Genomic DNA, 27,678 nt, shown 5'->3' with positions numbered 1-27,678 from the left:
TCAGCACACACACACAGTACATGCAAACACACACACACCCTACAGTCTCCTTCTCTTTACTTCATCCAAGGATTTGACTTACCAGGACGAAGGCCTGTTGGATCAGCGCATCCACCAAACACACACACACACGCGCACACACACACTTTTGTGATTCCTTCCCGTTTCCACTTAAATAAGACAGAGATCAAAGAACATTTCCCTGACTCCTCCTCTGCTCCCTCCCTCCATTTTACTTCCCCCAAATCACTCAGAGTACTTCATGTATTTTTTTTCCTTCCTACTATTCTCACACTAATCAAAAACTCTTTGCACCTTTCCCTTTCATTTCAAGTACTTTACCCCTGTCCCTCCCCAACACCTTCTGAAACTCTGCATCCTTCCTTCTTCTGTTACTTCTCACTAATTTTCTTTTTCTTTTTTCTTCCCCCTCTTTTTCCCTTCACTACTTCTCCTGAAGAGATGTGTTCCGGTTTCAAATCGCGTACACATCCGCCTTCATTGTGATTCAGCTCCACGGCCTATTTTTTTTTGACAGGACGCACGCGGGCTCACACACACACGCACACACACACACACAACACACACACACACACACACACACACACACACACACACCCACACACACACCCACACACACACACACACACACACACACACACACACACACACACACACACACACACACACACACACACACACACATTCTTCGTTCCAGCGCTGCCCGCCGTTCCCTCCACACTCTCGCAGATTATTGACCTCTTTCCCCTAAACACACCGAAGAGCTCCCTCTGCTTCCATGGGGACGAACCCACCTGAGGAGCACTGAGGATTAACAGACCAGTTCAAACACTGCTGAGAGCTGGTTTTTTCCCCCTCCTTCTCTAACTCCTTGGAACGATCCCCCCCTTCCCCTCATCCAACACAAAACCACACAAACACACACGAAAGAGCAGATCGATTTTTATGCCTCAGCTCATTTAAAGGGGGGAAGACAACAGTGAATATTCCTCAGAAAGCACATCATCGAAGAGTTAAAGTTGCAACCGTCACCTTTAAGTCAGAGTTGCTGTCTGATTTCCACTTCCAGTCTTGATTTAATACAAGGTAAATTGAAAAGAAAGCTTTCTTTTCTACTTCAAAGAAACCTTGAATTTGTTTGAAAGCATCCACAAGCAATTTTAAAGCTACATAAATTCAGGACTTGGAAATAAATCACTCGCTTTTTAACCTCCTAATGCATATCGTAGTTTAAGACGTCAGGAGACAAGAAGAGGTTTTCCCATTTGCAGGTTCTCTTTTCCTATTTTTTTTTTATTCATCATCTACAAACTCAGATGCTGCTGGTGTCCCTGCTGAACTCGATGCTATCTATTGTGTGCAAAAAAAAAAAAAAAGATCTGTTAGCTTCACATTCCTGCTAGATACTGTCACTGCAGGAGCTACAATAGAGGTGCTTTCACACAGCAAATCTTTTAGTTCAGACCCGCAGTGTCAGCCAAACTGTAATACCTCTCACTCTGCTGTGTGTGTGTGTGTGTGTGCGTGGGTGGGTGTTCTTCCATTTGTTCTCTCTCTGTCTGTCTGTCTCTCTTTCTTTCTCTCTTTCTGTTGCCGTCAGGGGGAGCTCCCATGCAATGAGCCCGCTACGTGTTTTCCACATCGCCTGCAGTCTGGATTTGCCAGGAATAATCAGCTGAAAATGTCATGTTTGTTTGCGACGTAAGGGCTCTTTATCAAAGAGAATTATCTGAAACTATTTTATTCATTTATTTTTTTAAAAAATAAAAATACTCCTGGTTTAAATGAGTTCTGGATAAATAGTAAGATTAACTATTATTTAGTGACACCCAGAGAAACAAAACCCTGACCTTTCCCTGGATCAGCCCAATATCCAGTTTTGATACGAAGCATGAATTTTAAACATATATATATATATATATATATATATATATATATATATATATATATATATATATATATATATATATATATATATATATATATATATATATATATATATATATATATATATATATATATATATATATATATATATATATATATATATATATATATATATATATATATACATAAGCAATTTCTGCAAACACTTTTAACAGTCTTAATTAGGACAAGCTCATTGAGCAGCTGGATATTCATCACCCATTAAAAAAATTGAAAGTGTTGGACTCCTGTACGTTAATACAGCAGACAGGATAACACTTGATAAAAGTGTTAAAATCTTTTTCTCAAGTGTGTGCCTTTAACTCAGTCATCTTAATTGGAAGGCAAATATTTTCACAGCACAGGCAACAATCCGCTCAATGTTTCTGAGTTGTCTTGTTTGTTTTAACGCTGATGTATTCAGCAGCACCAGAGCCCAGCTTCTATGTTTCTGGTAATTTTGCATTATATTTTTTTGTGGCGATCAACTACAGTCTCCAAGTTGAGTTGCCATGGCTACTGACCGGATCCGACTCTAATGACCAGCTTCAGTCTGCAGGGGTCCGCCGTTTGCAAACATGTACTCATTCTATTATTAGCCACATTAGCTGCTAATTTCCTTGCTAGTGAACAGTAGAACAACAACGGAGGGGTCTGCTGGTCATTACACTGCTTCATCATTTTGTTCCTGTCTTTGGCTGTTTGCTAGCAATACTTAACCAGATAAAGTAACACGGCATATTAATGGGGACCTACTCAGCAAAATTCACATTTTCCATGGTTTGTCCTTCCGTCTCTTCTAGAAACAGTCCAACTGTCCATTTTGGTCAGATGATTTTATTGCTGTCAGCTCAGTACAATGGCTGCTGGAGGAGATGAGTGTTCTGTTGTTGTTTAACCACCCAGAAACCACTTCCTCTATTTCTGCTTCTCGGTGTGACTTGGAGTGAAAGATGTTGTACAACTGAACATCTCCAAGCAGCCATTTGTACATGCATAAAGTGTGGACGTTGTGTTAGGGTCATAAGCAGCTAATTTATATTTAAAGTGACAAGAATCGACAGCTCATTCTGAAAGGAGCTAAAAAATAGGCAGAACTGAACAGGAAATGTTTGCAAACTTTGTAAAATGAAAATGGCTCAGTGTGTGTTGATGCTGAAGCAAATTAATTATCGTTATATCATTATTTCCTTTTTATGATTGAGAACAGCAATTATTTAAACCACCCTGTTTTTGCCGTCAGTCACCACTAGGGGCGCCCTGATATTGTGACGTTGACAACACTCATTGCCGCTTCAGCTGTGAGGCAGAAAAAAAGGAAGAAGCCACCAAATCTGGTCGCTTCAATCTTTTTCCACCAAGCCAGTGAAACAACATCGTCACATGATGATAAATTAACGCTTCAGTGCTGCTTGAATCTTATAGCAGATCATCAAAATGAGCTTTCGGAACAAATCTGAAATGGTGGCTAGGCTTGGACCAGTTACTGGTTTCAAAGCACACTAAAGTTTTCCAACACGATTTTAAAAACTGCTAAAACTTTCCGTCTCTGATAAAACAGTTTAAAGACAAATTAACGAGATGCCAGAGTATGTGTGGGAGTAGCTAGAGTTTTCTCCAGCACAGAGAGAGCAAAGCAGTACTCTGCACTATGGAAACTCGAGGAGAGCCACCCATCACTGCAATTAGGGTTCAAAACTACAGTTGGCAAGATACAAGCAGCACGTCTGTTTTGCAGGTGAATGCTGGCTTGCCGCCCAAGCAGACAGTATCCCCGAATAACCAGTTAATGTCGGCTCATCACGTTTCTAATGTTAGTCTCTAAAGATAATGATAAAAGCTGACAACATTATGTGCAATAAACATGTTTATCAGAAAAGTACAACCAAATTTTGCCTGGTTTTGTCCAGGTTTTCCTTTTCTGCTCTTCCTCCACTTTAGGCATCTAACATGAGAAATCCTGTAAACAATCTGTTTTTAGCTGACCCACTACTTGCAAAAAAAGTGGCATTTAATTATTTATGTTTGAAGCAGCTTCAGGTAAAACTCACTGGTAAATTGTTTTTGTGAGGAAGTAAAGAAGACAACTTTTAAGGGCAAAAACAATATATAAAAAGAAATACTAAAAAATGTGCCTCCTTATTATCATCCAAATAACAACTCTGTTTGGTGTTGCATTTCATAGCGATATTTTTGAGCCCATTTAGAAACACAAACCAGGTGAAATTCAGTAATTGTTCAGGATCAGTTTATTTCAGAAGCACAAATGAGAAAAGTGCCAATTTTTGTTTAAAAATGGCTGTATAAAAATTAAGAACAGAATTTTGTGTGCATCAATAAGCTGCAACACTTTGAGGCGTAATTTCTATCTGGTTCTAGGGTTATTTGGGCAGTTGTGACCTGATCTGTTAATGTCTTTATTACTCCACATTAATTACTGACAGATAAAATATGAATTGGTGATCCCAGAGACCAGCAGGCAGCAGGTATGAACTATTTACCTTTTCATTCAAACTGCTTAATCAAGCGCAATTTCATTTGCTTTAAAACAAGAGAACAGTTCAGTGATGAAATTATTATTATTATTATTATTATTATTTGCAATTGGTACTTAATCAGCTTCTCAATTAATAAATTTGAGCTCATTCTTTCTTGTGATTTTAATTGTCAAATACTGCTGAGTGATTAAACTGCATTTTTGATACAAATGAGTGAATGGATTTTCAGATCCAAAATCCATCCATGGCTTGTCCTTTCAGCAGCATAAATACATGTATAAGTACAATTGAATCCAGATATTAGCAGAATAAAAAGATACAACCTTATCTGGCAGTTAGCAAATACAAATGATTTTGGTAAATCTCAATAAGAAAAGTTTGGTCTGATTTTACTTCATAGTGCGAAACAAATAAATGTGTTTGTGTTGGCGTCTATATTTAAATATCAATATTTCCCATTTTGTGCACAGCTGGTTTTAGTCATATAAATATACAGTTTTATGCATTTTCTCATGGTCCTGAACAGTGCTTTAAAGCACTTTTGTTACAAGCATGTTGCATCACCTCTTTTTTTAACAACACTTTTAAATGCTTGGGAACGGAGCTTTGAAGTGATTAAGGTTTGGCGTTTGTGTGGGACCTGAATTTTTGTGAACTTTTCATCCAGCCATTTCAGACTGCTCTTGATTTAAATATGAAACATTTTTACCTTCTTGCATTATACAGGAATTGTAAGTGGCACCGAAGAACCTTTTAACTTTATCGAGATTAAACAAAAGAATGTACAATATATGTCTGTGTGATTAAAAAAGGGATTTTATATTCTTAGCTTTCTTCACATTTACTGAATGTATTGATGAAGAAATCATTCATGTTTGATCATCAAGATTTGCTATTAGATGAAACATATATATATATCAATATATAAGTATTGATAGATAGATAGATAGATAGATAGATAGATAGATAGATAGATAGATAGATAGATAGATAGATAGATAGATAGATAGATAGATAGATAGATAGATAGATAGATAGATAGATAGATAGATAGATAGATAGATAGATAGATAGATAGATAGATAGATAGATAGATAGATAGATAGATAGATAGATAGATAGATAGATAGATAGATAGATAGATAGATAGATAGATAGATAGATAGATAGATAGATAGATAGATAGATAGATAGATAGATAGATAGATAGATAGATAGATAGATAGATAGATAGATAGATAGATAGATAGATATGTTCAGACTTCTAAAAGGCTCTTTTTGCTCCATGTTGTTTATATTTTCTTTTTCTAAATCTCCCTTTAATCAATAAATGTGGTTGTCTTATTTTCTGTTTAGAATTAGAAATGAAAATCTTACAATGGGTGAACATGAGTACTGACGTCCTGGCTTTGTAATATTATCTAAAATATCCAATTAACAACAACAGTAGCTCTTTTTCCAATTCCCGCCAATCACTCAACCCACACTGGTTGAGTGATTTCAGTCTGGATTGCTTTATTGTGCTTGTTATCAGTATTGAACCGAAGAAAGCGAGGCAGCGGCAAGCCTTTAAAATTGCAAAGCTTTTGATGGCTCAGATAGACTCAAGAAACTGTAACAATAGCTGCATAGGGGGGACAATCTAATTTTTTTGTCAGAGTGCCCAAAGTTCCTGGCGGCGCCCCTGCTAACTTTACATGTTCTACAACCCCAGTAACAGTCGTCACATAGACAGCAATCCACAGTAAAGCACGGTGGTGGCGCCATCATGTATTGCAATGTTTGTCTTCAACCAAACCCTGGGCTTTCGTTTGAGCCGAGGTAATGATGGGTTAAATTTAATTACTAATTAAAACATATAACAAAGATTTGTGGCTGACTTCAGTTTTTAATCTCATTCCAATTTTGCTTACCTCTTTATATTAAATGATTAGTAACAATAGCTGCGTTATCATAACAGATAACCCAGATTGTAAGGTTTGGTTTGGGCCAATGATGAGGACAAAATCTGTACGGTTCATTTTAATATCTTATTTCTCCAGAATAAGATATTAAAATACTCAGAATCAGAAAACCTGAGTTTTGGTGATCAATTACAACAAGAACAATCAGCTTAAAACCTAAAAATACAGAATTAATCTCAAGCTAAGCTTGATGGCATGCCTTCAACATACAGTCCAGCTATTGTGTCGCAGATTAATGGGTGTTTGCCTGATTATTAATTCTCAGTCTGTGATTAGTGCAAAGCCACTGTGCAAACAGTTTTATCCCCTCACGCTACACGGTTTTGGCAGCCTGAACCCAGCGGCACCTCCTTGTTATAAAGTTACACTCCTCATGGCATCAATTCTTCATCAATAACACACAGTGCATAAAATCCAAAGCCAAGAATTGATGGTGCACTCAGCGTGACTCTGGCTTCTGGGGGCTTTCAAATGCCACAGGAAAGGGACTCGCTGGCTGGAGCTCAACAGAATCTGCTGACAGATCTGGGTAGCTGAACTCTTATAATGAAAAGGTGAGAATTAGACTAAATACATCAGCATAAGACAATCAAATTAAAAATGAAAAAAGTGTGTCCTGATTAAAAATGTATTTTATGTAGAAGTCCAAACATTTTTCTTACTTCAAACCTGCTGTTCTCTTATCTGTGCAGCCAGTTCCAGTCCAAACATGCCACATTTTGAGATCCGTATCTTTTCCCCCTTTGCTAATCTGTTGCCAAGGAAGCACGGCACCGGAGCGGATCATCTGAGGATATTGAATAAATATAATCTATATGATGCATTATTCCACCTGAGGTGGTCAATGTGAATTGTCTGTGACCTTTTTAGAATCACTGACCATTCATTCCTCCTTAAGGAGGACAGACATGGGTTATGCAGTTTAATAGAGATTTCTGCTGGCAAATGAAAACCCAGGATCTGACATCAGATCAGCAATAAACAGAATTATTGCAATTACTGTGAAAATGTGTAAGAAGCCACAAATTTACACTTAATTCCAACTAAGAACATTAAAGTACTTTGTACTATTCCTCCTTTTTGATAGGGTTAGGGTTTGGTTCTGAATGTTTTGACATTTGGGTTCAAAACAGGAGATCACAGCTCAAATTATTTCTATTATTTAAAAAAAAAAAAGATGCATTAGTCGGAAACTTTTTGGGCGATTTCTAATGTCCTGTTTTGTCAACAGTAAACAGTCCAAGAAATTAGATCTGAACCTTTTATCGGATTTTGAAAGTTTTTTTTAAGTTAAAACCTTAACTTGAATCTCAGCGTTTGACTCTGACTAAAGTCTAAAAACTTAGATGAATCAAATGCATAAAAGAAAAACTTTAACTGCAACTAAATAATGTAAGAAAACAGTGAACAATGCTGTTCTGTCTCGGAAAACAATGGTGGAGTACCTTAAAAATGTTATGGAAAACATCCAAATGTTCAATACATATAAAAAACATACTGTAGTTGCTAGTGGAGGAAAAAAAAACACTATGCATAAACACATGGAAGCTGGGAATGTAGATGAGAGTGAAAACACTGACTGATATAAAACATATGACATTTGTTGGGTATTTTTATATGGTGCAATGTGTACAATTTTGCTGCAAAAGCATCAGCAGGAGGCTGTTAAAAATAAATGTGTGTTAGATATTGAGGATCATACAACAAAAGACGTGGAAACATGAATTATGCTCAATTATGCATAACATCATTTTAACAGCTGCAGTCTGCCAATCAATTCCAAATAGAGATAAAGTTTAAAAGGTGCATTACTTATCACCTAGCTTTATTTTGATCTCTTTTGTAAAAAAAAATAAAAAATACTTCAACCTTTTTTAAGAGTCCAACATGACAAGACAAAGAAGGGCCAAAGCAAGGATTGCACAAAACCGACAAGACCTTCGTGAAAAGACTGAGCAGCCTCTATAATAATGACAGTCATTAATCCTCATAAACTATTTCACCAAGACAAACAAAAAATCCTGACGGCTTCTGTGGAAAATTGCAAAGAGAACATGAGCGGCAAGGAGATGGACAGCAAAAAGTCGAGCTTTTAGAAGAAAACCCGGAGAGCACAGGTGCGACTCTTTGACCGGGTTATTTAGCTATTGTGTGGCAGCGACAGCTCTAATGGAAAAAATGACAGGCAGCCGAAGAGACAGAGATGGAATGACAAAGCAGTGGAATAGAAACGAAAGAAAATAGACAGATGGGTATAAATATAGATATACATTGTTTGACGTCAAATGAATTGACTACGTCATTTGCAATGAGCATTGCTGCAGTGATGTTATTATCAGCTGACTTGTAACCTCACTGAAATTTAGGATTATTGTTGTGTAAGAGGAAATGCTTTAGCTGGTCATAAAAGAAGAGATTAAAATGCCTCAGCAAACAGAGACAATATGTGAATCAGGTGATAATTATTTAAATTAGTGTGGTCTCATCTGGACAAGCTCATTTCTTGCTACAGAGATTGGGGAAGAAATGAATGTCTGATCAAAGACAGGCTCAAAGTTCAATTCAGTACGAGTAGAAATAATTAAATAATCAAAAAAATGGTCCGGAAGAGAAAACAACACTGGTGACATCAAGATTTTTTTGTTTTGGTTTTGTAAAAGTCTGATCTACCTTTTAAAGTTCAGAAAAAACTTTTGGTTGCCAAACCTGAGAAAGATTTCACTGCCTTCACAAACTTTTGCAGGATGGTTCATATTTTCACTTAGCGTAGCATTAAAATAATAGTCACATTTTGACTTTCTGTTTAATATAACACATTTATTTCTTAATGAGCCGCACATAGCCCAGTTCAGTTTGTCAGAGTATTTGTTCTATTTACTTTAGTCCATACAGTCTCTGGTTTTCTGAGGGGAATTTGTTGAACCAGGGATCACCGTCACCTCCCAGTCAGGATCTCCCAGAAGAACCAGCTCTGCGTTTGCCGCGTTGCACAGAAGATCATTAAGTGAAGTAGCTGCTTAACTCATGGCGGACGGTGATCGACACCGGCCAACTACGACAATGTCTGAGCTGTTAAGAAGCAAAACAATTAGGAGTGAATGCAGTTCAACTAGCATAAACTGTTATCTAATCTCTTTCTTTAGCTTGGTCTGTTCTAAAAATACCACAGCCCTTAAAGTTAATCATGTCGTTTATGACTGATTGATTAAGCCACGTCTCTGGAAGAATGTCACAGGCTGTAGTATTGACCCATAGCTTTAATCAAGTCCATTTTGTTATTTATGCTTTGCACGTTAAAAGTTGGGTAAGTCTCCGAATGCACAGGACGATCATTTCCATCTGAGGAATGAAGCAAAAATGCACAATAGTTTGATTTGGAGAAGGTGAAGAAGAAGTGTCTGCATCACCGTCTCCACAAAGCTTTGGTGAAAGGTGCAGTTAGCCAGCTCTAATTTATAATTAGTGGCTGTTCCCTTTTTGGTAGCATGAGCCAATTAGGAGTGATGACAACCTGTAGCATGGAGTTTATCTCTTAAATGGAAGAAAAACTCTCACCTTAAAGCAAATACAATAAAAATATGATTTTCATAAATACCAGACCACGGAAATATACAAAGAAAAGAAAAAAAATAAAAGACTTTACGTCTGGGTGAATGCACAGCATGGAGGCCATGTTATTCAAGTTCTATATGTTAAATGACAGATTTAATGTTTTTATTCTCTGTGTGGGAACATTTTGATGTTTGGTGGCCAAAAGCAATTACTTCTGAACTTAATGTAATTTAAGTACATGCTATTTTATCTTTTAATGTGCGTAACGAGGTAGTAAGGGAGAGGATCGGACACTGAGGTGGCCATGTCAAAGGTCAGTGCCTGGCTGTACTGCTGGAGTGAAAAGAGATATTTGTTTGCACTGGCAGCTGTAATAACAAAGATTTTCCTTCTACTTCTTTGTAAAATGACCTTCTGCCTGTTTGTGCTGCAAAAACAACAACAACAAAAAAAGATCCCCGACTTGGATGAATATTTGATTCTTAATAAAAGTGAACATTCCTCTGGAAATAAGATTTTTATCTGGTGAGAATCCACTTTTACTGGATTATTTTAAAACAAATTCTGAAGATCCAGAACATTTCAGGCTTTGCTGATACAGACTTTAACCAATTCCATTGTTTTTTCCTGAAAGAATTAGATTTTAAGGAAGAACAAGAAGTGTCTCAAAGTGTTTCTCTCTCTCGCTCTCCTGCAGCCTGGATGAACGACATAGATGTGCGGCTGCTGTGGCATTGCTTTGCTCTGGTGTGTTCACTGGAAAACGGGGAGGAGGGAACATCGTCAGATTCTAGTTCGATTCCTCGGTGCATCACCAGTTTTAATGGTTTTAAAAATATTTCTTGAAATAATGCTAAAACCAGGTGAAGAGCTGGTTCATTCACTGTGCGAATATCCACTCGCCATATTTCAGTGTCGCGAGTGGATGAGTCCATGCACACTCAGCTTCAGTTTTCCCAAAAGATCCCAAAAGATCAAGTGATTCAATCAGAGGGTAAACTAGATTAGGGTGATTGGGATTTGTGAGGGAGGGAAAAAATCAGAGGGGGAGGAGGGAAGTTTAAGAAACTTAAAAATTATACTTAATTAAGAAAGGAGATGGCTTTGTCTAGCCAGGAGCCCCAGTGGGAGAGCAGCGGATTACTGGATTACATGGAGCGTCGCTGGTCATGTGAGGTAGCATGGTCTACACTGACCCAGCTTACCATCTTTGAGTAAGGAAGCTAAGCCCGACTGTGAACGTGAACGCACGCATGATGCTGTCCAAGCATCCTTCAATCTCCTGGAAAGACCTCAAATGACTTCTCTATCTCTGCTTGGCTTCCTCTTATACCTCTTTTATATCTTTCCTTCTTAGTTTTTTCACCTTCTCTTCCTCTCCTGACACCTTTTAATTCTCTTGACTATTTCTGTCCCCTTATCTCCTTTTCTTCCTCCTCGTCTTTTCCTGTCTGCCTTCTCCGGGTGTGAGAAGCCTCCTTCTGCTGCATGTTTTTGCATGAACAGCTCACCCATGCCCTCACAAATCCAGCGGTATTCACTGCCTTTTGTATCCAGGGGAGTAAACAATGAAACTGAAGACGGAAGAAGACCCATTTCAGAGCCAGGAGCAGAAACGTCCCAATAGAGGACTCAGGAATATTAGCCTGGGTAAGTTTAACTTTCATTGACTTGCCAGCAGTGGACACAGCCTGTCTTTAGTTACTCTGGTTCAGTGTTTGAGAAAATTGTACAAGCATAAGCAATAATTAAGTTTCTTATTTTGTCATGATATAGCTTGCGAATTTAAAACCTCGCTGATCAGCATACAGCTTGCTCAATTCTAGATAGTATTGCAAAAATGTCATTCATCATATTTTGTATTTTTCAATGGTTTGCCCTGGCTTAATGTTTTACAGATTAAGCTGACTTAAGCTAAGTGAAGTTTTTGTAATTTTTTCTCTGTGGCAACATTTTAATCCATGCACACACACTCCGGAAGACTTCCTAAACTGGATTAATGTAATTCCACATCAAATCAGGGTTCGTATTAACTACGCGCTGGAAGGTAATAGACATAATGCATTTACAAACTGCTGAATGCTAAAGTTTGGATCATAGATTGAGCTTTATTATAATGAACCTCAATTTTTGTGCGTCATATCATAGGAGAGCTCCTACAGGAGTTTTGTGGGCAAATGATCAAAGACAGGGAACAAGTTCAGTCAAAGATAGAGTCAAGAAAAGTTCACTTCTGTACTTAGATGGAGACAATAACAAAAGGTTAACTAGATGATTGGGAGAATCACACAAGAGAGCAGCAGACTTGAAGTCAGAGCAGAATTAGTGGAATAAGGAAATGCTCCTTCACAATAATCTTAATGACGAAATGGAAAATCAACAGTTAAAAAAATCAAAGTCCACATAACAGCAAAGAATAGGTTTTTATATATATAAATATATATATGTAGAAAGTGTGAAATAATTGTGTGAATTTAAAGGTTTTATTGTCTCTTTTAACACATTAAATTATTCTAAACTATTGCCAAGAGGATTAAAATCCGTCACCCATCAAATTAACACTTCGTATATTTAAAATTATTTTATGTCTTTTCATAAATCTGTTAGACATAAAATTTTAATTTCACAATTTATTAATCTAAATTAAATATACCTTCCTTTCTTATGTTTATATTTTTATACTTGATAATAAATATTAATTATTGTTTTAATCTTTGTGAACTGTTTGCTTGCTCTGTTTGAACTGTTTTATGTTGTAAGGTACTTTGACATAGCATAGTCCAATTAAACCTAATTGTTATTAGATCTTTTTAGCATGTTAATAAATTAGTACATCTAAAATTCCATCAAATCATAATTAAATAACTTGAGAAAAGGTAGTAGTGGGGTTTTTTTCCCCAAAGGTTTTTTATTCCATGTGACGTTTTAACCACATTTTTACATTACGTCTGTGTTTCACCCGATGTGCTTCATATCTTCTCTGAAGCTAGTGAAAGAATGGCCACTTTTTTCCTTAGTTTTAACCGACTACATTAGCATGTTGATGTCCTGAAGTTTGGGTTAACAAAGACGTAAAGAGTAAGACGGGTCAATCTCTCCACAAGTCATCTGTTTCAAATGCAGACATTTTTCTGCTCATTTTGCTGGAGAGCTGAGCAAGTGTGCACATGGTAAAATATGAAAGCACTTTGTTAAATGAAATAAATAAAATCAGTCACTGTATTTGCCTGGAAATCCAAACCCAGGTTTGAGGTGAGGGAGAAACATTAATGTGACTGGCTGTTGTCTGGATGTTCTCAAATACCTCGAACATTCAGCCAACATGGATGAAATTCGGTCATCATCCGGTTAGTTAGTCGTGCTATCTGCTCTAGTAAGCCAGTCTGGTGTTTCACAGAAACGTAGCTTCTAGCTAACATGATGAGCTTCTGTGCTTATTTGCGACTGTATTCTCTTTACAGCCACATAATATTTTGGTCACTCCAGCTCTCTGTCCACTGACCGGACTTGCACTGGTTTTGAAAAATAAAAGACATAATGGCAAGAAACTTGATGGAAATAAGAAAGTGCTCCAGGCAGATCTGTTGCAGCACCATAAATCAAACATTTTACTTTTGCCATTTTGCTGAGAAGGCAGTGAGGGGAAAGAGCAGAGCGGAGGGCAACAGGCTGCAGTATCCTGTACACCGTCCCCACCAAGGATCCAAACACCGGGCCAACTTTCACCGTAGACTGAATCAGACAGAGTGACGGATGGTTTACTTTAAGCAGCAATAAACTGCAAAGAACTCAAAACTTCATCAAGTTGGAAACTGGTTTCTATACTTGACATTTTATTTTTTCTTTAATCTTTTCACTTTTTTTCATTGAGCGTGATTCGTTGCTTGTTACTGAGAAAACCTTTTTTGCACGCTCCATCACATTGATGGGTTTGCTTTCATTAAGTCAGTGATGTATATTAAACTCGGTTATGCATAGGCTGCACGTCAACTTGACCCGCCGTCTAACGAAGGACTCACGTGACGAGCTACTTTGCTTAAAAGGACCTCAAAAGGTGGATCTAATTGCAAAAAGCACTTTAACTCTTCACTCAATGATTTAATCACAAAAATATAGCAACAGTTCACAAAAAAATGACCTATAAAGAGGTTTTTTCTAGGTATTTTATGTTTTTTTTCTTATTTAAAACAAAGCAAAAAGTATCTGGGTCAAGACATTCCTATTTAACACCCACAATTTTGTAATTGTATGTTTATATATAAAATCAAAATCTGATTATGTTGCTGAAAAAAACCACATGAACTTATGTTTGCAGTTTACTTTATAATTCCCACATAGGAAAGAATTTGCACTGTTCAAATGACACCTAAAATAAACTTTTTGATCTCCACGCAAAACATTACTTTGTGTGTCAGAAAACTAACACTGTGTAAAATTGTAAAATATGGTGCAGGCACCACCGTGCTGTAGGTGTGTATTCCTATGTAATGGACAAGGAAAGTGGTTGAACCTGATGGAAATATGGATGGGGCCAAGTTCAAAGCAATACAAAAAAAATGTTAATGGCTGCAAAAGACTTGAGACTGGAGCAGGAAAACTACTCTAAACATACAAGCCAGAGCTTTGCATTAGAATGGCCCAGTCAAAGCCCAGACCTCAATCAGATTAAGAATTTGCGAGGGCTGAAAGCTGATGCTCCTGGATGTGAATAATCTTGAACTATTTCTCAAATATATATATATATATATATATATATATATATATATATATATATATATATATATATATATATATATATATATATATATATATATATATATATATATATATATATATATATATATAAAAAAGCATTATAAACAAATGTGTGTGAAACTGGGGCTGAGCGGATCTTGAGAAATGGCCTCTTATTCTTACAGCTTTAGTTGCAGCTGAAGAGCTGATTCAGGTGAGCTGATAACAAATGTACATCACACTTTTGATATTCTTATGTGTAAATATCTACAGTATTTTACAAAATCTCAATCATTTATATTGATGCTTTTCTTTCCAATGGGACAAAATTGAAAAGAATTTCAAAAGTAATTAACAATTCTGCCAATAGGTAAATATTAAATAAAAGCTTTTGGGCTGAATATCAAGTCCAAAGTTTCAATTAAACAAGGACTCAGTCTTCTCCTTACAGGCAGACGACCGTGAACCGTCCTTGTTTTTCTCAGTTCCAGCTGTACGAACTCTTCTTATGGACTTAACCTCACAAACCTCGAGCATTTAGTGCTCGATTTGGTGTGCACTGCTGTCTGATCCAACCTAACGTAACCCTTCCCACCTGTCGCCACAAACCGTCCACCCTGCTGCTTCCCTTCGACTGACACGGCAGCGCCGAACGCTCTTACAACTCGTTTTGTGCAACAGAAACGGTTCCGCCGTCCGAAGAAAGCAAACATTTTGCTATTCAGACAAGGATGTTTGACCTTATACATAAAAGCATTGTGATATCAAGATAAAAGTGCTATTTTCATCACTTTTACTGACAAAATTTTAATAACTGAAGTTATTGATTGATTGATTCCAAATACTAAGTCAACAAATATATGATATTTCAATGTTCAAATGATTGATGTTATGATGTATATTCACAAGAAAGAGCCCAAGAAGAGGTGAAATATGGCTAAATAGCATTAGCTGTTGGATTAAATAGAAAATGACAAAGGTAGAGCAAGTCAAAAACACCATAGGAGTCAGTTTTCTCCCTCTACTCCAACATTCATCATTATTTGACCTGAACGCTAAACCATTAAAAATAAGAGCGAGATCTTTGAAAACAGGCCGACTGGTCCTGAATTTAAAATGGCGTCACCCATAACTCTGTGTGGACAGTCCGTACAAAGACACACTGATCCAGCTTTTCTGCGCGGTCCTCATTAGGTCCTACTAATCGGACCTGGCGAGGTTCACCTGAGGAGAAACCATGGGAGGCGCCAAGAAACCAGCGCGAAAATACTGAGAAGTTCTTCCAACGGAGTTTAAATCAGTCTGACTGATTTAAGGCTTTTATTACAGCTGTTTGTTATTGTATTGCTTGTCGTCTTCGAATACATCACCTAAACTTAGATTTCCTAACGGCAAAACATTTAATTATTTTAACCCCCCCTCCCTGTATGGTCCATTTGAAATTGCTCAGGTGATTAACAAATTTAAAATTTTTACCTTTAACTTTTAAATTAATTAACATTTTAATAGTTTAATAGAGCAACCATTACAAGGCTTTGGCCTTGTAATGGCTTTGTACCAAAGGCTTTGTAATGGCTTTGTACCAAGGCTTGGGTACAAAGCCGACTTTTGCAGACTGCTGCTGTCTGAAAATGATTGAACACACTGACTTAACATACATTTACAAATCAGTCGTGGTCTCAAAACATCCTGATACAATTAATCAATGGCTTCATTAGTTGGATCGGTGTGCTTAAAACAGTAAATTGTATCGTTACATCGAAGGCTAGCAGGTGATCAAAAGACTTTGCGGCAGCAGCCACCCAGTTTCAGTTTCTGAGCACTGATGTCATCAGTGTCATACAAACACTACTGAGCCAAAACCTCCAATATAACCCAAAGTGGTTTTGGGGTTCTATTTTGGTGACGAGTGACAAGTGAAAAACCAGAACTTGTTAGCCAATGAATCAGCAGCACTGTACGACTGGAGGAGGTAGAAACAAGCATGCTGAATACAGAATGATGCATAGCAGAGGTTCAGTGGTGCTGAGGTGTTGCCATCCCTCTTGTGGAGCATGCATGGTGGAGGGGCCAAGAAGAATTCAGTCAAACATCTGGAAAAAACTGTCAAGCTGTCGATGGAGAATCTGAAGCTTCGGACAGGACAATGACTCCAAGCACATCTCACAGTTCCTCAAGGCTTGATTTCAGACGAAGTCCTGGAAGACAGTAAAGGTCAACAGACCTGGACTCCATTGGAAAATTAAGGTTGGATTTGGAAAAGCAATATCCAGCTATAAAAAGGAACTGGAGGCTTTTGTCCATGAGGTGTGGGTGGAGATTTTTCATGACAGCAGAGATGAGCTCTACTAAATACCAAAGATGCTGAAATGAACAGGTTCAAAGTGGAACTGTGTGATTTGTTTGGAGAATCCACTTGCATTATTAGCTATATTACAGCACTAACATTGCTCTTTGGTGTGTTTATTACAAACAGCAGCTAGTTTGTATGCATATGCAATGGGGTTTGAAACATTTTAAATCTGCAGGGACATTTATTTTGGTTTGACACAGTTGTGGTAAATATGTCTGGAACACCAGCAACATCAACCAAAAGGGAACGTATTGGTTGTTAAGCTGTTCTGCATGAAGCAAAAAATAAAAAAATAAAAAATAAAAAAAATTGAAAAAAAAAAGCTTTGAGCTTCAATTTGTCAATAATACTCCATTACATAAAATTCAAACACCCACTGTATTTGTGACGTACCTCACCAAGTTTTGGTAAAGTGGATACAGTTCAACTCACCTATAAATAACAAGATAAGCAAAAGAGGAAAATGCAGACATGTGTGAAAAGATAAACATTTTTTCATGAACATGGAGGAGCATAAAGTGGATTTTCAAGGCAAATCATATAAAGTGTCATAATGTCAACGTTGGCTGTAAACATGTTCTGCTCATATAGATGATGAATGCGCGTGTCAATGTATTCGAGCATAAAGAAAAACCGGGCAAACTTTTGACTGGCAGCAGTTCCTGTGTGGTCGAACAGCTCCATGACTCCAACCTAATCCATTTAACTCTTTGGTAAACATTGACTTGTTGCAGCCTCGCTGAACTGGTGCTTTTGTTGGCCTCCAGATGAAGTGACGCATTTATCGCCCTAATCTTAGCCACTTTCACGTCCTCATTGGCTCCTCGCACCCGCTTTTCCCATGTTTCCCATCGAGCAACGCGCCGCAGGAAAAAAACAAGCAAACATGCGGCGCTGCCAAAGAGAGGCAGAAAATAACACGTTCGAGGCCACAAATACAAAAAAAGGAGACATCAAAGAAGTTCTCTAATTTAGAATGAAAAGCTTCGATTTCTATCTTGAAGTCGAAGGAAGCCAAACACGCGACTTTGGGTTGAAAGAAACCCTCCCCGTAAGCAATAATAACGTCTAGCAGCATGACGATGATAGCATTCAGCTTCCATTCGCGAGTAAAAAGGATTATTTAAAAAAAGAAATCAAATTCCCAGCAGGTCAGACCTCTATTTATTTCTTATCTAATTGGCGCAGATTAGGAGCTTTCATGGTGGAGAGGCAAACACATTTACTGCGCGGTGTAAGTGAGCGGGAAACACTTTCCGTAGAAAAATCACCTGCTGTTTCTTTGCTAAAAACGACTTTGCTCTGAGAAGGTTTAAAAGTGTAATCCTAAAGTAGTTTATTGATAAAAAAAAAGTATTTAACCTGCTACTTAACCCAAATAACATATTTTATCAGTAAAGTATCTAAAGGAGAGAAAAAAACCTTAAAAAATACATTTAAAGTAAATTGCATCACCCCCCCCCAACTTTGAACAGAGGAAGCAGCAGATTCAAGATGAGCGTTTGAGCAAACAGAAAAGTAAACACAGAGAAGAGGCTTATCCGGAACAGATTAGCCACTTCTCACGTTTACCACTCACTACAAGCAGAGAGATAGGGATTACATCCATCATGATGGGATTACAGCTATTGGAATAAAAAAGGTAACACTTACAGGCCGAATTAATGTCACTTTGGAAAAAGCAGATGATGTTGATGGGAGAGAAACAATCTTTGCTAAAAGTCAAACTTTTGTTTGTACCAAAATTGCTAAGAGAGAAGGTAATCTTGAATCAGAATGCATTAGAAACAGAGAAGCGTTTTATTTGTTTTCAGTAGCAAATCCTTTAAATCCACTAACATGTCCCCTAGAACAGAGCTGGCAAAAGATCAGTGTTCACATAACATCTATGGAGATTTCATACATAAAATAACACTGTGTCTGAACAACACTAATTTCACCTTTGATCAAAAAAGTTTTTTTTTAATCTGCATGATCCCAATGAGTTTTGAGAAAATATTCTGCAGACTGGTAAGACACAATTGGACATTTTTGGAAGGTCAAGTTTTGTTTTTATGTAAAACTAACAGTATTTTATGAAAGGAGCGTCTTACTGACAGCCAAAAGTATTGATAATAGGAGCTGCTTTGCTTGGTCATCATCAGGACAACTTCTTTTTTTTTTTTTTTTTTTAATAAATAAAATCATTGTCATGTTTGTCTTCATGCAGGTTATTTTGGTGTGAAGTTAAAATTAATTTGAAGATCTAAAACAACACAAGTGTGACAAAAAGGTGAAAACAGGAATCCAGATGTGTCCTTTACATTTGATGTACTTGATGTTTTCCATGTTGGCTTCATTTCAGTAAAAATGATTGCTTCCCCTGTAAGCGATATCTCATTATGGCCCACAATAAAACTTCCAGATTCATTCAAAGCAAAAAAAAAAAAAAAAAAATCATGACTAAATAACTCTTCTAGCATCCTGTTTCCTGCTTGTTTTATTTCTCTCCCTGGTTTAACCAAAACATGCATGATGCCGGCCCTCCAGGACCGACTTTGGGCACCGCTGACATACAGTAACGCCAAGTTGCTGTTTTGTTTTTGCCCACATTTTTCTACCTGCTCAGTTTAGAGAGCAGCAGGACTCTCGATGGTGTGACCTCTGACCACATGGACTTTTAATGTCGGATGTCTGGAGGCTTATTTGACACCTGTCAACATTCATCACCGCAGCCGGCCGTTACCGGTTACACTAACATTTTCTTAAACAAGCCGGATTTATTAACAAAATGAAAGTACATTCACTTTAAGTTAGTGCAATTTAGTGTTAGACGTGTTGTATGTCACCTCAGGCGAGTTGTATTCATACAGGCATCATTATTAAAGCATCGTGCTACAAATAATTCAGATATGAAAATACACAGCAAACAGATACGGGTTTTGGCTCGTACATCTTGACTGACACATTCCTACTATCCTGTTAGGTTTCACGTTTTTTTTATATTTAAAAATATCAGACCAGCTATTAGTATAACGAGGCAGGATAATTAGAAATGTCTGCAGCAGACATGCTACATGGTCTGAGTGGAAGACGATGCTGGTGTCCCCAATCTGTGTTTTTGTCAACAAGCGGGACTCTCTGCTGTGTTTTAGGGGGATTTTGTGACACTTAGAACAGCATCTATTATGTCTCCGCCAGTCACTTTTCATGCAGAGGGGCATTTCCGTTTTTTAATGGCTTGTTAGAAAGCAAGCAGCTATTTGTTTTCACCGTGAGAGTCGCTCGCACTAACAAGCAACTGTTTAGCTTTTGTCACCAAAATGTGACAATTTCTTGGTGAAAGAAACAAGCTGGAAGATATTAAATATTGATTTCTTGTGTTGCCAATTTTAAAAAAACTGTAAACGATTACATGAGACTAAAAAGAGGATCGAGTTGCATCTTTTTACTGATTCTACGACACTGGCAGTGAGAAGATTCATTGAGAGACACGTTTTAATCATTTAAAACCTTACGAAACTTTGCATTCATTATCTCTACTAAGGTCTCATAAGACAACTCAAAAGAAAGATAATGAACACCGCTATAATTTAGCATAATTGTAATACCAAATAGCTGCCATTTAAAGAATTACATTTTGTTCTATTTTTCTGGTTCTGGTGTTTTACTTGTTTGCTGAGGAGAAATCTGGCTTGTCAGAGCCTGTGTGGAGCAGTTCATCTACCTTCGATCAGCTAAATGTCTCCCTAATGAAGCTCAATAATGATAACTGGGTTTCCATAATAAAAAGCTTTCTCTGCGTATTGATTTGTTACAAGATCCAAACCCTGCTGCAGAGTCGCACTGATCCAAATCAGCTCTGACCGCTGAGCGCCTCGTCCATTCCTGAACATTTGGTTGTTTTGTTTTTTCTTTGCTTTTCTGCTGATTAAAAGAAACTGAATCCTCTTATGCTTTTTGGTCTGCAAACAATGAGCTTTGTAATTTGATACACAAATAAAATATAGCAAAGGGATATTTGTTTTGATATTGTAATATGATAAATGTGGTAGTCAATTCTTTGTTGGATTTATAACTATACCCAGGAGTCTTGGCATAGTTATAATTTAATTTTGTGGCTGATGTTTGTGGCATACCCCCCAAAAAAAACAAAGTTTACACACATGAGTTTGTATTTTTTTTTCCTTGAAAATCTGAATTGATCAAAATTGTACAGCTAAAAGTGGGCTTTAAAGAAAACCATAAATGGCATCAACCAGTGAAAGCCTGTCGTCTAATACAACAAACTACTCTTCCACCCACCATTTATTTATTTATTTATTTTACAAAAAAATTTACAAATTTATACATTTAAGTGGAAAATAGTTAGAATATAGAAACCTTTTGAATAACTAGGAGAGGGAGCAACTCTACCAGTTTGGTAGAGTCGCAGGCAGGTGGTTTTTGAAGCCCCAAAAGGGAAAAAATAAATCAAAACTGTAAAAATTGTGAAAGACAAAAATGCCGATGCATCCTTTTGTCTTTATTTTGTCTGTTTCCTTGACCTTCAGCAGACACCAAGCTGTGTCCCAGAGTCTTCCAGAAAATTAAGCATATCTTGTGATTTGTACACCTGTCACTCACCGTTGGTCCATCACTGATCCAAATTGACTTTGTTTCATACCTGTGTGTTCCAGCAACATGATTGGCTGTGAGGGCCTGAACAGCTGAGCTGCATCAATGGCGTGGGCCGAACCTCAGCACCATCCAGATCCACAGCCGCTACCAAAACAGACACAGCGCACACTTCTGTTTCACTCGTTTTTACTCCTGTTCTTGATCGATTCCTTTGCTAATGCTGGTCCAGCAGAGCCCGCCCGTCTCCCACTCCTGTCCGGACAGCCTTTCATTATCTTCTGGGGGATCCCAGACTCTTCCTGTGCCGGTCGCCTAAACCCTACGACCTTTGGCATGGAACGGGAGGGTCGAGTAGCCGTCTTTTACGAGGATTCGCTGGGTAACTACCCATATTTTCTGGACAAAAACACACCAATCAACGGAGGGATTCCACAGTACACAAGACTGGATGGCCATGTGCAGAAGACGAAGCAAGACTTGGAGGCGGCTTTGCCCGCGCCCCGGTACCTCGGCCTGGGGGTCCTCCGTTGGGCCGAATGGGTCCCCCAGTGGTCAAGAAACCAAGAGAAACAAGCAATGTACCTGGAGGCTTCCAGGAAACTGCTCCGGAGTTTCTTCCCGAAATGGACCTCGGAGGAAGTGGAGAAGTGGTCACGGGTAAGGAAAGGAGGTCAGGACAGGACAAATTGAGATGAGGGAGTACAACAGAGACAGAAACAGAGTGTAACATTATTTAAATATGATGTAAGCTGCTGTTACAGAAGGATGGAGGAGTTACTGTCATACTACCTGTCATAGCTCAGGAATACCTGACATTTAGTTCTAACATGTCTGTTTAAGCACATCATCATGGCCACGATTTAGCCATTTCAGGTGGATTACAGGAATTTATTGGACATTTCTGACAGATATCCTCATCTTGCCACAGGTGGACTTTGAGGCAGCAGCTCAGTCAGTCATGGTGGAGACTCTGCGGGAGGTTAAAAGGTTGAGGCCCAAAGCATTGTGGGGATTCTCCCCTTACCCGAGCTGCTATAACAGTGACCCCGCCCAGACGCAGTCAGCCAATTACAGCAGCCAGTGCCCCCCTACAGAGATGGCCCTCAACGATGAGCTTCTGTGGCTGTGGAAAAGAAGCTCTGCGCTCTTCCCCCTCCTGACCCTGGAGAAGCGACAGGTATCGTTTCACAACAGATAACTAACACAATCCATTGATGTGGACTTGGGGACTGTGTGGTGGGCTGAGCCAAACATGGATGTAATTGAATATATTTAGTATGTTGTTCAAATCTGTATTTTTCTACAGGGTGGGACAGCGGCAGCCAGGTCCTTCTTGTCAAGTCAAATAAAAGAAGCGCTGCGAGTTGCATCGGCGGCTGGAGCAGAGTTTGATCTGCCTGTTTTTCCTCTGGTAAAGAGCGTGTATGATTCAAGCAAAACTTTCCTATCACAGGTGAGATATTAGAAACAAACCAACTAGTCAGCTTAAAGTGCTAATCCATAAATTAAGTGGCTAAAATGTAATTTGGGAAAACCTATTCTTTATTTTTCTTTTTTTTTTTTAAGGCTGACCTCATCAACACTATAGGAGAATCTGCTGCCATGGGAACAGCAGGAGTTGTCATCTGGAATAGAAGTGAGATGAAAACAGAGGTACTCTAAGAAACACCCACATGAAATCACCGTGTAAAGTGTTATACAAGTGTGTCACTGTGGATATATTCCATACGTAACTGGGATTTTATCACAGAGTTCGTCTCCACCATGGCTGACATTTTGTAGCCACGGTTGTATGTTTAGGGCCGTGTTGCTGGAAGGCAAACCTCTGTCCCATTCTTAAGTCGTTTGCAACCTCTAACCGACCTGCATTTACCTCCATCCATCTTTTCATCAACTTGCCAGATTTCTTGTGTCCCGTGAGGAAAAACAGCTCCACAGACTGCTGCCGTCACCAACATGTTTCCATAGTGTTCTTAGATTGATGTGCAGTGTTAGTTTCTTTGAAGAGAAACATTGCAACACAAAATGTTTTTTTTCTTTCTCCCATATGACCAGAATATATTTTTTCTACATGTTTGCTGTGTTCCGGCTTGTGGCGAACAGTGATCTATAATAGTTCTTATCACCCTGTATAAGAACTATTACAGGGTGATACTGGAATAAAACATGGTGGTGGCAGCATCATGCTGCGGCGAAGAGCCGATTTTTACTTACAATAGTTTTAAGAACGACTGTCTGCTAATCTATTACATAAAATGGATTGAAATTTGAAGTTTCAAATTTGTAAAACCACCCGGAGGTGAAACACTTTTGTAAGACGCAGTGAGAGGTCATTATTTTTCAAGATTCAAGCTCAATTAGAACCTTTCTACTGTTTCGTTTCTTTATCTAGTACATCATTTTGCATATCTACCTGAGTGCATTGGTCTTTATAAATCAAACCTGCTCAGCTTTTTGCCTCCGTCCTACATGCTTCCTCTGCTCATGTCTAATTCTGTCCATCTGTCCCCAGAGAGAGTGCCAAGACCTGGCAGTGTTTGTCCGTAAAGTCCTGGGCCCTTACACCGTCAACGTTACCGCAGCAACTCAGTCCTGTTCCTCCTCCCTCTGTCAGGGGAAAGGTCGCTGTGTTCGTCAAAATCCAGACAGCTCCGCCTACCTCCACCTACCGACCCAACCCAGTGCTGCAGACAAGACAACCGAAAAGGTAGGAAAGTGGGATTTAAAAGCAAAATGTTGCTACTGTTTGTTCTCTGATTGTAAATTTATATATATATATATATATATATATATATATATATATATATATATATATATATAAATATATATATATATATATATATATATATATATATATATATATATATATATATATATATATATATATATATATATATATATATATATATATATATATATATGCATATCTTTAGTCTTTTTTTTTGCCACAAATAAAAAAGTGTGCACTAAAAGAATGCTGTGTTATTGCATTTTAGAAAATCACTTTTATGTTTACAAAAAGGAATGTAATTATTTATGTCTAATATTGGATAAAAAGGCTTAAGTGGTTAAATAATAGAATAGTCAATAGAATTGCCGATTACTAAAATACTCGCTAGTTGCTTGCAGACCTAATTCTTTTGCCTTGCTTTGACATATAAAATTGTTTTTTTTTTCTTAAAGTATCTTTTTGTGATAATTTCAAACCATAAAAATATCTACAGACACAACTAAGCACGCCGAAATGTCAATGACTTTTTATTTCTCTACTCTAGATAGAGCAGACGCTGTAAAATGTAAAATAATGGATTTAATCTTCGAAGACAAAAGGATTACTTTTATCGTTCTCTTTCAGGCAGAGGGAGCAGAAGCCACCCAACAGCCAGATGCAGAGACTAAATCGGCTGAACCAGATCCAGCTGAGATCTGGAAGAAAGACTTCCAGTGCCAGTGGTACAAGAGTGCAGATGGGGAAATCTCTGAGCGGCTGCCCCCCAAGGACGGCGTGTCTGTTGGAGGAAAAGCTGAAGGAAGCGCTGGGAACACAGCGGAGACCAGGACGTCTTCCACGACAAAAAGTGCCTCTGACGATCTGTTTAGAGGAAGTGATTTTCCTGCTACTGGAAGTCAAACAGTTTCCCTAGAGATACAGACAGACAATGGTACGAACCTACTGGCTGCCCCAACCCTACAAACTTTGCTTCTGCTGCTGGGGGCTGGATGCTTATGCCTGTGACCTTAAAATAAAAAACTAACCCAGTCTTCTGCAAAGAAGGTCAAGATGTAAACTGCAAGTACAAATCTCAATCAAGTGCCTTTTATAATCGTCTCTGACAGCTGTAGGATTGCTGCTTTTAGCTAAATTACTCACTTTCTTTTAACAAAGGAATTCAAACTATATTTAGAGCCGATATCACTGAATGTGCCAAGACACTGAGGGAAGGGAAAGAGCAGGAAACGGCTAGTATAAAGGTTCAAGTACGATGGCAAAGTGGCAAACTTTGTTTTATGGTGAGGAAAGCTAATGTCTGTTAATATAGCGCTAAATCCCAAATATTGCTAATTTAATCTCAGCTTTCCAGACTCTGAAGACGTTTTTCTGCTGATTCCAGGTGGTATGATGTGAATTTCAGGCAAAGTGACTATTACTCCAAATAAATAATTCACTGAATTCATCCTATCTTTGGATATCTTTCACTTCAAAAAAAAAAACTCTTCAAAAAGCTTCCACTTTTAGCTGGTCTTCAATTGATTGTATTCACACCGCTTTCTTTTATGAGCTCGTGGTGTTTTATGGCTGATCCATACTTTTGTAATTTATGTTGTTAGCATTATTTATATCTTGTCGGTGCAGAACAGTGATGTATTAAATCTGCTTTAAAAACTGAATAAAAATTCAAGAAAAAAGTGAGCTCAAACAAGAACGAGGCAGCGTTAATAGATACTACAAAAGATATTTAGCTCTATTATATATATCTAAAGGATTAATAAATCCAGTCATGTTCCAGATATTGTTTCACATGGGAGCTCCTCTCTAATGTCAGATATCACACAGTGAACAGACCCATCATGGAAAACAACTTTCGAATTGCATTTCCTCCAAAGCTGGAAGTAAATTCACTGAGCAAAGATTAAAGTCAAGGGATGTTCTTGTTCTCACAGCTGCCAATGACTAGTTTAAACACAAAAGTCACAGAACATGAATTTCCAACCTTCTCTGGGCTACAATTTTTGACAAAGTTGTACAAAAAAAATCTAAATTTACAGACATTAAAGCTTGTATGAAAAAAAATTGCTGAATTTCTGAGATCTTTGGCCTCCCCTGTCTGAGTTTTGGTGAAACTACACCAGGACCTCATTACAATTTTAAAAAAAAAAGAAGATTTATTAACCTTTTTAGTATGAGGCATAACCCATGATTAGATGTGCAAAAGGAAACAAAACAGTTATATACACAGATTCAACTGTATAACAGAAGGGAAATGATTGTATCATTTCTTTTGTATCTTTTATTTTTTTATATTTGTATTAGCTGATTTAGAAAACCCTGTGTTGTTTTTGCTGCTTAATGTTGGCACTTTTTAACATTTTTGTAGCAAATGTAAGCACCAATAAGGAGCACAGAAGAGCTGAATTTTTAACTACCTCCTCGTTTATGTATATTCAATACATAAATGTTTTTGGACATTTAACTATGAAGCCATGCAGGCTGCATAATGAAGATGTGCATCTTGTTTGCTCCCCAAACAATTTTATACATTACATAAAAATGGTTTTAGGATAAAAAGGCAACAAAATCAAGCTGATGTTGGCTTAATCGTCATTTTTAATTTTCAGAGTTAATTCACAGGCTGATCTGAGATTCTCAGAGTGTAAATGAAACCATTCTTTGCTACATGCTTCATATGGTTGGTAAAATCTCACATCACTCCAGGATTTTCTCCTGCATGTTGTTAAAAGGAATCTAGGAAGGGAACTTTTTTAAAACCAAGAATTTTTATAAAACTTCTGCACGCCCTGATGACAAAATGACCCATGTCTATTCTTTGCAAGGACACAAATGGATTTATGACCCACACAAAAAACTTGTTGAAGGTCACACCTGCAGTCTGTTCTTCGCTCATGCATTTGTCTATCAATCACTCCGCACATATGGTGCATTTGATGGAAACTGGAAAATTGAAATATGCAGCTTATTCTCTTATTCTCTCAGCTGGGCTGAGAGAATAAGAACAGGAGAGTTCAGAGTCAGATCAGGGAATCAGCTTTAACTTCTGAAGCTCACAGACGATTTACCAAACACACGGGGAGCAAATAAATATCCTGTCTCTCCGTCCAAACAAACAGGACTGGAAGTAACTTTTCTATTACAAAGTCGGGTGGTGTTTTCTGACAGACTGAATAGGCTTGATTTCATCTTCTAAAATTAAATCTACCAATGATAAATCCTTAGGTATTAAGAGAAAGCATCACTTGAGCACAAACAGATGATGAACGAACCTCTAAATCGAAGAGACACAAACAGCAAAAG

The 27,678-nt window shown here is 37.8% G+C and overlaps 1 protein-coding gene across 1 annotated transcript; it reads left to right on the top strand.

Annotated features, from left to right (window-relative positions):
• Window positions 1-11,202: 11,202 nt before the first annotated feature.
• si:dkey-72l14.3 (Glyco_hydro_56 domain-containing protein) lies at window positions 11,203-26,887 on the top strand. The gene is made up of 7 exons (XM_055048366.1): window positions 11,203-11,611; window positions 21,707-22,304; window positions 22,576-22,824; window positions 22,954-23,100; window positions 23,214-23,300; window positions 24,160-24,354; window positions 25,003-26,887. The coding sequence occupies exons 2-7, from the start codon at window positions 21,750-21,752 to the stop codon at window positions 25,381-25,383; spliced, it is 1,614 nt and encodes a 537-aa protein (XP_054904341.1). The 5' UTR covers window positions 11,203-11,611; window positions 21,707-21,749; the 3' UTR covers window positions 25,384-26,887.
• The last annotated feature ends 791 nt before the right edge of the window (window positions 26,888-27,678 follow it).

This window comes from Poeciliopsis prolifica, unplaced genomic scaffold, assembly GCF_027474105.1.
Source record: "Poeciliopsis prolifica strain line A6 unplaced genomic scaffold, Auburn_PproV2 SCAFFOLD027, whole genome shotgun sequence".
In the NCBI taxonomy this organism is placed as follows: Eukaryota; Metazoa; Chordata; class Actinopteri; order Cyprinodontiformes; family Poeciliidae; genus Poeciliopsis; species Poeciliopsis prolifica.
This window is presented reverse-complemented; position numbering and strand designations above follow the sequence as displayed.